The sequence below is a fragment of the Vigna angularis genome, chromosome 8, assembly GCF_016808095.1.
Source record: "Vigna angularis cultivar LongXiaoDou No.4 chromosome 8, ASM1680809v1, whole genome shotgun sequence".
Classification (NCBI taxonomy): domain Eukaryota; kingdom Viridiplantae; phylum Streptophyta; class Magnoliopsida; order Fabales; family Fabaceae; genus Vigna; species Vigna angularis.
In genome coordinates this window covers 4,837,629-4,850,316 of record NC_068977.1, presented here as the reverse complement: position 1 = coordinate 4,850,316, position 12,688 = coordinate 4,837,629, and the positions used below count along the sequence as shown (strand labels likewise).

Genomic DNA, 12,688 nt, shown 5'->3' with positions numbered 1-12,688 from the left:
ATATATCAGAAAGAAGACTTGCTTTGAAATTCTTAGTTTTACATTTAATTAGATTTATGTAGTAGATGTCACCAAATTTAAGTTAGTTACTTGATTATTATTTTTTTATTTTTTTAAGTTATAAGTGAGTAATTTTAACTGAAATTAATTTAGCCAATAAGATGAAAGGTGTATTAAAAATTAATATTAGTTTTTAACTGAATTTAAATTTTGTTTTGAATGAAACTCCATCAACTAAGGGAATGAACAAATGCTGACAAAGAATTTTAATTTTAATTGCATTAAATTATAATTGGATAACAGCTATGACCTAGGATACAAATAACAATAATTTTTAATTGCATTAACTCTCAGTTAAATTTGCAACTAAATTTATCCATACAAGAATGTGAACAGTTGATAAAAAAAAAGAAAATAGTTCTTTCAATTGTTTGAATGGATGTAAAAAAGAAGGTTGAATTACATGAAAATATTTTCATATTATTACTTTGTTTTCTCTTAGTACAAAAAAGAGTTATTATTATTTTTTAAAATAAAATTGTTTTGTCACATAATAAAATAACAATACAATATTCTATCTAATTGACTTTTCTTTAATAATACTTTTTTTATTAATATGAATATTTATTTTAAAAAATAATTATTGGATTGAAAAAAGTAAATAACCATCAATTTGATTTTTTTAAAAATGAAAAATTAGCATGAAATGAGGTTAAAGAAGTATAAACTGATTGATGTTTTCACCTGAAAGAAAAACTAATTTGTTATTTGTTCATTAATCTATCCTAACGTTGAGTATTTTGTTCTGGCATCAATTTTAAGTGTTAACATTATTAGAAATATAAAGATAAAATTCTGTCATTGTTATTTTTTTATTTACGAATTTAACCCTATTGCTACTATACCATAAATGTTGAAGTTGCTAAGTTTATTCCATACATGTTGAATATTTCAAAAGATAGTTATTAGTATGAATTAGCACCTATGACCTTGTATTAAAATTTTCAATTTTTTACCAATGAAAGAACATTAGTAGTGTAGTACTACTAAGTAAAAACCAGACACTGCACAAAATCCCATAACACTGCACAAAAATGGAAATATTTTCATATGATTACTTTGTTTTCTCTTATTACAAAATAATATATAATTTTTTTATAAATAAAATTGTTTTGACACATAGTAGTGATGAAAACAATTTCCACTTGACACCTACAAAATTTCAATAATAAAGCACATAAAAAATTCTATCTAATTGACTTGTCCTTAATAATATTTTTTTATTAATATGAATATTTATTAAAAAAAATAATATTGGATTGAAGCAGATAAACAACCATCAATGAAGTATTCTAAAGAAAAATATAAACTGAGAGATGTTTTCACCTCAATGAAAAAAATGATTTTGCTTTTTTTTACTAATCTACCCTGTAATTAACTATTTTGTTCTGACATGAATTTTACATAATAATATATTGTTTCAAGGGTCAACATAATTAGAAAGATAAGGATCAAATTCTATTATTGTTTTTTATACTTATTAAATCCTATTGTTACTAACCATAAATGATGATGAAGTTGCTAATTTGACTATATGCACATTGAAAATTTAAAACAACATATATTAATATGAATTAACATCTAAGACTATGTATTAAAATGTTTCATTTTTAACCAATGAAAGAAAAGTAGTAAAAACCAGACACTGCACAAAACTCCATAACACTATTCACTGGATTCCTTTATCTTTGTAGCTTTATCAACCAAACCGAGATTCATTGTTATACATTCCAATTCACAACCACAGTTAAACCAAACCACTCACTCTATAAAACCACACTTCACACATCTCTCTCTTCCCAAACTCTTGTTCTTTCAACTTCCTTTGACCACTGTCCAACAAAACACACACACATACTCTCTCTCTCTCTCTCCCTCTCTCTCTCTCTCAACTTCTTTGCTCACTCTACCAAACCAAACTTACAGAACCAAAAGCGATATTGACACTGCAAAAAAGACAGTATATTGCAAAAGGGGTTGTTGTTGGTTCAGATCTCCTTCATTCAATGTCCAGAAAAAAGTCACATTACACACTCCACTAGGCCTAGATCTCCTTGTTCATGGCATTGAACCACGAGTCACTCTAAAAATCCTATTTTGATTCCACCCTTTTGTTCTCCCCTTCCCAGAAACTTTGTTTTTCTGTGACTTGCTCTCATGGCTGATGCTGCTGAGCCTAAAGCATTGCCAGAGGCAGAGAAGAAGAAGGAGCAGACTTTGCCTTTTTACAAGCTCTTCTCATTTGCTGACAAGTGTGATTGGATGCTCATGGTCTCTGGCAGCTTAGGAGCCATTGTTCATGGTTCATCAATGCCAGTTTTCTTCCTGCTCTTTGGTGAAATGGTTAATGGCTTTGGCAAAAACCAAATGGACTTGAAGAAAATGACAGAAGAAGTATCAAAGGTTAATCAGTTCAATTATTGATTGATGTCCAAATTCTCAATAACACCCATATTTCTTACTGGCAACACCATCTCAGATCCAAGATCTAATTTTTTTTCTCTTCTTTGCTTTTTTCTCATGATCATGATTGCAGTATGCTCTCTATTTCGTGTACCTTGGCCTTGTCGTTTGCATATCATCCTATGCAGGTATGTTAATCTTCTTTCTTTTCCTCTCAGAAAATCTAAACCTTTTTTTCTTCTGCTTTCTCTTTCTCTCTGTTTTGTTGGTCCTAACCTGTGAACAAGATCGATCACACTTATTGGACCATTACTTCCAAGACTTCGTGTGTGACTGTTGTTGTTCCAGCAACTTCACATCGATCCCACGTGCTGTGTCAACAAAACACACTCGTCTTTTACTCCCTTCACTTGTCAATCTCACCACATCAGATTTTCCTGCCTAACATTATCTATCACTCCATTCTCATCTTTATCATGTAGCATTTTTTTACCATTAATGATTGGTACGCATTTCTATTATCTTAATTAATAGTTCAACCTCTTTCATTGTACCATGCATCAAATTTGTAACACTATAGAAAAAAAGTAAAAATAAAAAACTTAGTACTGTTTCTTAATTTTTGGGTGATGATTTTTTCTTTGCAACCAGAAATTGCATGCTGGATGTACACTGGGGAGAGACAAGTGAGCACACTGAGAAAGAAGTACTTGGAAGCAGTGCTTAAACAGGACGTTGGTTTCTTTGACACGGATGCAAGAACAGGAGATATTGTTTTCAGTGTCTCCACAGATACACTACTAGTTCAAGATGCTATAAGCGAGAAGGTGCTTTGAATTTGCCATCTTTGTGTATTTTTTACCTTCATGGTATGTAAAAAAGGCACAAGTAGAAACCTTGGCCTTAAGGGGCAGTTGATTCATATCCATTGGTAAGTGGGGTCACACATGATCATGGAACAAAGTGGCGCACGTTAACAAAACACACTTTAACGTGCGCAGGGATGAATTGACATAGCTGATGGTATGAGAGATAGAACAAATAGAAAAAGCCGTGGTCTTCTAGGTGTTTGATTGATATCCATTTAAGTGGGGCCCATAGACGATCATAGAAGAAAGTGGTGCACGGTAGCAAAACATTGTTTAACTTGCGCGCCGTGTTTAGTCACATAGCAGATGTTGCAATTCCTTTATGGTACAAAAAAAGAACGTATAGAAACCATGGCCTTCCGGGGTTGTTGATTGATATCCACCGAAGTGGGTCCATAGATGATGATGGAACAAGGTGGCGCATGTTAGATGCTAACATGCACGGGTTCAGTCACATGGTTGATGTTGCTGCTTTTTCATGAGTTTTGTAGTTTTATGTTTGTTGGTTTAACGTTTTGTGATTGTTTAGGTGGGGAATTTCATACACTATCTATCAACGTTTCTGGCGGGTCTGGTGGTTGGTTTTGTGTCAGCATGGAGGCTCGCACTTCTGAGTGTTGCAGTGATTCCCGGGATTGCTTTTGCTGGTGGATTGTATGCTTACACACTCACTGGCCTCACATCAAAGAGTCGAGAATCTTATGCAAATGCAGGAATAATAGCTGAGCAGGTGAGGTTAATTTTAGGTTGAAGAACTTGAACTTGCACACCTTTCTTCTTATGGTAAAAACAAAAGATCAAATGTTCATCAAAAGAAAAGAAAATGCTTGGCTTGGCCGAGTTGGTTGTGTTCTGTTTTTGTTCTATTCTTTTCTGTACCTTTTGTTTGTGGTTTTTTTTCCTGTATGGTTTTTATGGGGTTGTTCAAAAGCTTTTTGAATTTTGATCCTCCTACTTTTTTGAGTACATGGAGCGCATGCTCTTCTTTCATATGAATTTGCGCCTTATTTGATGTTCAGTGGCTGTTTTAGTGTGAAAATGATGTCTTGTCGTGTGGAGCACTCATGAAAGTTCCTAGCTAGCTTTTCTCTTTTGTGAGAAAAATAATCAAAAAGCATGGTGATGATGATTGTGGTCTTGTGTCGCTCTAATGCCAACTATGGTCCTTGTTTACAAATAAGTACATGAAACGAAATTATGTTTTACCTAAAATTGCTTCTTCTTTTTTGATTGTTTAGATCTGTCCTTCACATTGATTTCCATAATCATTGGCTCAAAAATGGGCTCTATTGAAAAAAAAAGAAGAGTGACAGATTAATGTAGGGACTAATTGGTCTTCATTATGCAATTTGAACAGGCCATTGCTCAAGTTAGAACTGTTTACTCTTATGTTGGGGAGAGCAAGGCACTGAATTCTTATTCTGATGCAATACAAAACACTCTGAAACTTGGATACAAGGCAGGAATGGCCAAAGGTTTAGGCCTAGGATGCACATATGGAATAGCATGCATGTCTTGGGCACTGGTTTTCTGGTATGCTGGAGTTTTCATCAGGAATGGACAAACAGATGGAGGCAAGGCATTCACAGCTATTTTCTCAGCCATTGTTGGTGGCATGTGAGGGCCTAATTTTAGTAACTTTTGATGATTCTGTGTTAACTTTTAATGACACCATTCATGTAATCATGACATTTTGGTTTACTTCAACAGGAGTTTGGGACAGTCCTTTTCCAATTTGGGTGCTTTCAGCAAAGGCAAAGCAGCGGGATACAAATTGATGGAGATCATCAAACAGAAACCCACCATAGTGGAAGATCCATCAGAAGGAAAGTGCCTAGCTGAGGTTAATGGCAACATTGAATTTAAAGATGTTTCTTTCAGCTACCCTTCGAGGCCGGATGTGTTTATCTTTCGCAGTTTCTCAATCTTTTTCCCTGCTGGAAAAACTGTTGCGGTTGTTGGTGGCAGTGGATCTGGAAAGAGCACAGTTGTTTCCTTGATAGAAAGGTTCTATGATCCAAATGAAGGTAACTGAACACTTTCAACTCTCTTGGAAGTAGAAAATATTTTGTACTACCATGACAGTTCTATGTTAGAATGGTTTTGGGAGCACATGAAACATCACAGTGCATTGAAATTTTGAACTTTGGAGTCTTGGATTTACAACTATGTTGATCTCTTTGAAATGGCCAAGCAGGTCAGGTTCTGCTGGATAATGTGGACATTAAGACTCTACAACTAAAATGGTTGCGTGATCAAATTGGGTTGGTGAATCAAGAGCCTGCACTCTTTGCAACTACAATTCTAGAGAACATACTCTATGGAAAAGCTGATGCAACTATGGCTGAAGTGGAAGCTGCTACTTCTGCTGCAAATGCTCATAGTTTTATCACCTTGCTTCCTAATGGTTATAACACTCAGGTTTGGAATACTGATAATTTTCAAATCATAAATAAGTTGTACTAATTTTTCTGGGGTACGTAAAGTTGATCATTTAGTTCTAGACAAGGGTTTGTTAATAAAAATGTGTTCTGTTTTGACCAGGTGGGAGAGCGAGGAGTTCAATTATCTGGGGGCCAAAAGCAGAGAATTGCAATTGCCAGAGCCATGTTGAAGAACCCAAAGATCCTTCTATTAGATGAAGCAACTAGTGCTCTTGATGCAGGGTCTGAGAGCATAGTTCAAGAGGCACTAGACAGGCTCATGGTTGGAAGAACAACTGTGGTTGTGGCACATCGTCTATCAACCATAAGGAATGTTGATACCATTGCAGTTATACAACAAGGACAAGTTGTTGAGACAGGCACACATGAAGAACTCATTGCCAAGGCAGGCACATATGCTTCACTCATTCGGTTCCAAGAAATGGTTGGAAATAGAGACTTCTCCAACCCATCAACTCGCCGGACTAGGTCGTCGCGGCTGAGCCATTCACTGTCAACAAAGTCCTTGAGTCTCAGGTCTGGCAGCCTGAGGAACTTGAGCTACCAGTACAGCACTGGTGCAGATGGCCGTATTGAGATGATATCAAATGCTGAAACAGATAAGAAAAATCCTGCTCCAGATGGATATTTCTTCAGGTTGCTTAAGTTGAATGCTCCCGAGTGGCCTTACTCAATCATGGGAGCTGTTGGTTCTGTTCTTTCTGGATTCATTGGCCCTACTTTTGCTATTGTTATGAGCAACATGATTGAGGTCTTTTACTTCAGAAATTATGCTTCCATGGAGAGGAAGACTAAGGAGTATGTCTTCATTTACATTGGTGCCGGTCTCTATGCAGTTGGTGCATACTTGATACAGCATTACTTCTTTAGTATCATGGGAGAAAACCTCACCACAAGGGTCAGAAGAATGATGCTTGCCGGTATGGTTTATTTCATGTGTTGGTGTGTGTTTGTTTGAGTGAGATTCTCTAAATTTTGGTGTTTGTACTTGGTTAGCTATTTTGAGGAATGAAGTTGGATGGTTCGATGAGGAGGAGCACAACTCAAGCCTTGTTGCAGCTCGCCTTGCCACTGATGCAGCTGATGTGAAGTCTGCAATTGCTGAGAGGATATCAGTGATTCTGCAGAACATGACATCTCTCCTTACTTCTTTTATAGTTGCTTTCATAGTGGAATGGAGGGTTTCCTTGCTCATCTTGGCAACCTTCCCTCTCCTTGTGCTAGCCAACTTTGCTCAGGTAAACTCAATTATCATGACTACATTATATTATATATTATATGCAATACAAAATTAGATCCAAGTTCTGATACAAAGTTTTTATACTACTTTTCTTCACCCAAGAGCAGAAGAAATTGTTTAAGTTAGTGAACTTACAAACTTGTCTTCTTGTTATCTGCATGTGTTGACCTTAGACTATATATAGTGGTGGGACCAGGGGGTTACTCTAGATTTTTACCCAAAATTCATTACCTTACAGTTACCCTTTTACACTGAGAATCTATCTTCACACACAAGCTGGCATTAGACGACAAAAGCTAAAACAACAAAGAGCCACACAAAGTGGAACTGTGCACGTGTTCCTTCCAAGTCCAGTGCATTAACTTCTGGGAAATAATAACTCATATTGGACCATAAAATCTCATTAATAATGGCATTAAAACCTCCCTTTTTTTAACATAGTGAAATTGTACTTCAAATTGACAACTAATGGAGGGAAAAGGGTGCACAAGGACAAAACTTTAATCCAGAATTTCAAAACTTAGTAGGGTTAAAAACTCTAGACTTTCACTTCCATAATTTTTACAGTAAATTAGTTAACACTGAAGATCATATAGGTTAACAGAGTGAAATCCATCTTCAAATTGAAGAACTCCACGAAAAATACCAACCCTTTAAAATGGAAATAACATAGTGAAGTACTCCATGAAGAGATAGGGCCCAAGTTCCCAAATTCAACCATGACAGAGATTATAATGCATGTGGATGATAGAGGGCTTAATGGTGCAACAGCAGCACTGCATTTTTCTGAGTTGGGGGGGTGGGGTCCTCTACGTATTCAAGTTAGATTCTTGAATGGTACGTGTACAGAAGCTTGTATCAGCTTTTGCTGTGAGGTAGTAGTGACTAATGAGTCTTACATTTTTGACCATATGGTATGATATGGGAAAGTCAGATTCTGAAGACTCCAGCTAGCAACTAGCCCCATGTCTTCTGGCAAGACCACACCCCATTTTTGTGCTTGGGATATGGGGTTTGATAATTGAGATTCTGCAAATTTCAATACTCTTCTTCCTGCCACTTCTGAATATTAATAAATAAATCACAACAAAAAATCACTGTTCTTCTGGCTAACTAATGCACCACACTACACTACACTACACTGCCTTCACCTTAGTGTGGCTTATTCATTACACAGAAAAGGGTCCCCTGTCAGTTCCCTGTGACATGAAGCTAGATAATTTTCCTGACCCTTTTGTTTTCTCTCCTCCCTCTGACATCCTCTCATGGCCCTAAACCCTGCTAGAGTTTCAACCAACGGTTCTCAAGGAGACATTTTTATATCAATTTATTCTACAGTTTGGTGTTTGGCCTGCATTTTTTTTTCAATCTCTAGGAAACATCTTTTTCAATGTGTCCAGCATATTTTTTCTCTTTCATGTTCCACACTAGTTACTGTTTTATGTTGTTTTTCCCAAGTGAAAAGTACTGTAAATATACGAGTTGGAGAGATAACACATGGTAAAAAGTTGCATTAACGAAATTCAAAACAGTAATTACATTTTTTAATGTCTTTTACACTCAAAATATAACTTCACTTCCCATCTAAGGTTACATTAGACGACAAAAGTTAGAACAGCAGAGTTCCTTACGTAGTTGAACAGTGCACGTGCTTCCTTCAAAGTCCAGTACATTAACTTCTGTGAAATAACACATTGGTGTATTGAAAACCTCGTTAATAATGGCCATGAAAAAAAAGATTTATTTTATGGATGCAGATTCCATACCTGATCATCAACTTCAATGTCACACACTGAGACTGGTCTTGCACTTGTTCAACCTTCTTTATTAAATTAAAATCACTGTACTTTATTAATATACTATTATTATCATTGTGGAGTATATCTGCCAGCTGGCTGTGAAATATTAGAATACTTTATAAAGAAATATTTCATCATAAGACAGAAAACACAAGCTCTTCATTGGCAGAAGATCCCTGCAGAGCTAGAGTATTTTTTTAACAATATTTTTGGGACACTGCAAGAGGAAACTTCATTGCGTTCCTTTTATTATTATTCATATTTTTCCTACAAACCCCAAACCTTTTTTTAGTCTGTCTGGGAATCTGAACTTTTATTTTTTTAGCTCCTCCACCCGTGATCGGTTCCCAGTCTTTTTCAGGTCCTAGGCATGTGACCTTCACACATAGTCTTTTATATTATATATATATATATATATATATATATATAGTATTTTGTTCAAGTACATCCACTTATATTTCAGTACTATTTTAATACTAATTTCAAATTTTGATTTCACAGAGCATATCTAATGTCTAAAGGGTTGTTTGTTAACTGATTTTGGGAAGGGTATTTTTCTAAAGTTATGATTTTTATTTTCTAAAACCGTTCATAGTGTATGTTCTTCAGTGATCTTTCTCACTCACACGTGCATACTCATATATTCTTACTGGGGATGAATGGGTGAAAAATTCTTGTATCTGAGTTTTGAAGCCATTGGAGATTTTTTGACCATGCACGTGAGACCATTTGGGTCTTGCTGCATATGTAGACGGTTTAGCTGTATATGGATAACATCTCAGTTCTTTAATTAGGGCATGCATGTGAATGATTCTGGAGATAGCTTCACATGGACTTTCTTTATTCTATCTTGCTTTTCTGGTGCACATTTCTCTATCATGCTCCAATATATTTTGTTTGGTAAGGTAGATTTGGAAGAAAATCAAGAAAGTTTAAATACATATTTTAATGCTTGAAATATTTTATTATATAATTTTTCTTTTTTATTTTCAAAGGAAGTATTAGAAAAATCATTTTTTAACAATTTTAAAAGAAAAAAATTTGAAACAATCAAACAAGCATGATTTGCACGAATTTTCCACGATACAAAAGCATAAAGGTAGTTACGAATTTATGTTTTCTTTCTCTTGTGTTGATGATTCCCACGCAAAAGCATGTTGTACAATTTTTCTTTTTTTACCAAGTGTGTTATTTTACTTTCACACGGTTAACTTTTTCCTGCAAGAAAACATGGGTTAACTTTTTTAATTAAAGCTTAGCATATTTTAACATAAAATTTCAGTTAAATCTGTCACACTTACACCTCTGCAACACATAAGGTACATAGAGTGACACATTAATTAATATTTGAAAAAAAGTAGTATCACATTTACACACATCATTTTCAAACTAAGAGTAACAATCACTTCTGATTAATACTGTTAAAGGTAGTATTCTACGTTCTGCGCATGCTATAGGCACAGGGCAAGAAAATAGACTGATTGATCAGGGACACGTACCTTATTAACCATCAATGTCTTTCAATGTAGTTGGTGACCATGTAATGTATGCTGCATGAACATGGACATTCTCTCTCCTCTCTGGGTCCCACCACTTTGGCCCTTTTGTTCTTTTTCACTGGATTTTGGTGACTTCTTTCTCCCCATCAGATGAAACTTTTTACCAAAAATGAACAGTGCACTTATTGAAATTACCAAAATCCCTTCCTCCAATCTTGGCAGAAGCATGTCTTCAATTATTAATGTTTTACCGTTATACTTACAGTTAGTATTTGATACACCCTCATGCCTTGCATGGATTTAGTAGGCCAAAAACCAGTGACATAGCTTCAAGGTGTGTGAAAATTCCCCACAAAATTGCTCTTATTACTATTCATGCAAAAAGAAAGTTTCGCAGAGAAACATAAGAAAAGTAGAGGATTGTTTTGATCGACAAAACCTTTATAGCTTTCGATTTTAGTTTCTATAAGTGTTATAATGCCATCCATTTTCAGTGTATTTGTAGAATGTTTTTGAAATTAAAAATAAAAAATCACTAGTTGCACGTAAAATAAAACTTGTTGCTACATAATTTTTAAACTACATATTCCTACGACTTTATGAAGTCCAAGGAACATAACTGGTTTACGTAGGACTTTATGTCGGTGTTTGATTCAGTGCTAGCTAACAATGGATGTTTCTGTATGTGTTTTTGATCGTGCAGCAATTATCTCTAAAAGGGTTTGCTGGAGACACAGCCAAAGCTCATGCAAAGACGAGTATGATAGCAGGAGAGGGAGTGAGCAACATCAGAACAGTTGCAGCATTCAATGCTCAAACCAAGATGTTATCAGTGTTCTGCAACGAGCTTCGCGTGCCTCAGCGCCAGAGTCTGCGGCGGAGCCTCACGTCGGGCTTCTTGTTCGGTCTCTCTCAGCTTGCCCTCTATGCCTCCGAGGCTCTCATTCTATGGTACGGGGCACATTTGGTGAGCAAGGGTGCTTCAACCTTCTCAAAGGTGATCAAAGTGTTTGTGGTCCTCGTGATAACGGCGAATTCAGTGGCGGAAACCGTGAGCCTGGCGCCGGAGATAATCCGCGGGGGCGAGGCGGTGGGGTCGGTGTTCTCGATCCTTGATCGGTCGACGAGGATCGACCCTGATGATCCCGACGCAGAGCCGGTGGAATCTCTGCGCGGGGAGATCGAGCTGAGGCATGTTGATTTTGCTTACCCTTCGAGGCCTGATGTGATGGTGTTCAAGGATTTGAGCCTGAGGATCCGTGCAGGGCAGAGCCAGGCTCTTGTGGGGGCAAGTGGGTCAGGGAAGAGTTCTGTGATTGCATTGATAGAGAGATTCTACGACCCTATTGCCGGGAAAGTGATGGTGGATGGGAAGGACATAAGGAAGTTGAATCTGAAGTCTCTGAGGCTGAAGATAGGGTTGGTGCAGCAAGAACCAGCACTTTTTGCAGCGAGCATTTTCGAGAACATTGCATATGGAAAAGATGGTGCAAGTGAGAGTGAGGTGATAGAGGCTGCACGTGCAGCGAACGTGCATGGGTTCGTGAGTGGTTTGCCCGAGGGTTATAAGACACCTGTTGGTGAGAGAGGGGTGCAACTTTCTGGAGGGCAGAAGCAAAGGATCGCCATTGCTAGGGCAGTGCTTAAGGACCCTACGATTCTTCTTCTGGACGAGGCCACCAGTGCCCTAGATGCTGAGTCCGAGTGTGTGCTACAAGAGGCCTTGGAGAGGCTAATGAGGGGTCGCACCACGGTGCTTGTGGCTCACCGTTTGTCGACCATCAGAGGGGTCGATTGCATCGGAGTGGTTCAAGATGGTCGCATTGTGGAGCAAGGTAGCCATGCAGAACTTGTGAGCAGGCCAGAAGGGGCATATTCTAGACTCTTGCAGCTACAACATCATCACATTTGAGACAGTGACAGTGACAGATTATTGTTTTTCATTTCATAAATATGACCTTGTGGGGTGATAATTATGTTTGGCTCCCATTAATCTCATGCTTTGTTTTTTTTTCTTCTTTTCTCTTTTAGATGTAGATATGTGGGATATGATGAGGTTTGTAACTTGAGGACAAAGTGATCTATTATGGGCTATCAATTATTATATTAATCACATGCCAATGTGCATAAGCATGTCATCCAAGTGTTTTCTTTTTCTTTTGCTCTACCAACTAAAACATAAGTAAAATTGGCAGTTCTCAGATCAATCAAGAGTTAGTTTATGTTACTTAATTTTTTTAAAAAAATTTAGTCTTAATCTAGTATTTTTTTTAAAATGAGATATCTAATAAATTGAATTAAAACTATTTCAAAGATCATGTGAGAAAACATAATAATACTATAGACAAAATTTAAAGATGCATATTCTTAAGAA

General features: G+C 36.6%; 1 protein-coding gene across 2 annotated transcripts; it reads left to right on the top strand.

The window, feature by feature from the left end:
- The first annotated feature begins 1,813 nt into the window (after positions 1-1,813).
- LOC108345586 (ABC transporter B family member 19) lies at positions 1,814-12,452 on the top strand. 2 transcript variants are annotated; one of them, XM_017584196.2, is made up of 10 exons: positions 1,814-2,463; positions 2,597-2,651; positions 3,115-3,290; positions 3,862-4,062; positions 4,690-4,949; positions 5,043-5,359; positions 5,530-5,753; positions 5,877-6,696; positions 6,773-7,014; positions 11,018-12,452. In XM_017584196.2, exons 1-10 carry the CDS (start codon positions 2,218-2,220, stop codon positions 12,224-12,226), a joined length of 3,750 nt encoding a protein of 1,249 aa, XP_017439685.1. In that variant the 5' UTR covers positions 1,814-2,217; the 3' UTR covers positions 12,227-12,452. The 2 variants fall into 2 exon arrangements, with proteins under 2 accessions (XP_017439685.1, XP_052722836.1); XM_052866876.1 differs by lacking the exons at positions 1,814-2,463; positions 2,597-2,651; positions 3,115-3,290 and adding an exon at positions 3,355-3,790.
- Positions 12,453-12,688: the final 236 nt, after the last annotated feature.

Excerpts from the sequence above, each read along its gene's own strand:
- LOC108345586 (XM_017584196.2), top strand. The coding sequence starts at position 2,218 with ATGGCTGATGCTGCTGAGCCTAAAGCATTGCCAGAGGCAGAGAAGAAG. Across the intron at positions 3,291-3,861 it reads AAGATGCTATAAGCGAGAAG|GTGGGGAATTTCATACACTA; the intron begins GTGCTTTGAATT and ends GTGATTGTTTAG. Across the intron at positions 4,950-5,042 it reads TCAGCCATTGTTGGTGGCAT|GAGTTTGGGACAGTCCTTTT; the intron begins GTGAGGGCCTAA and ends TTACTTCAACAG.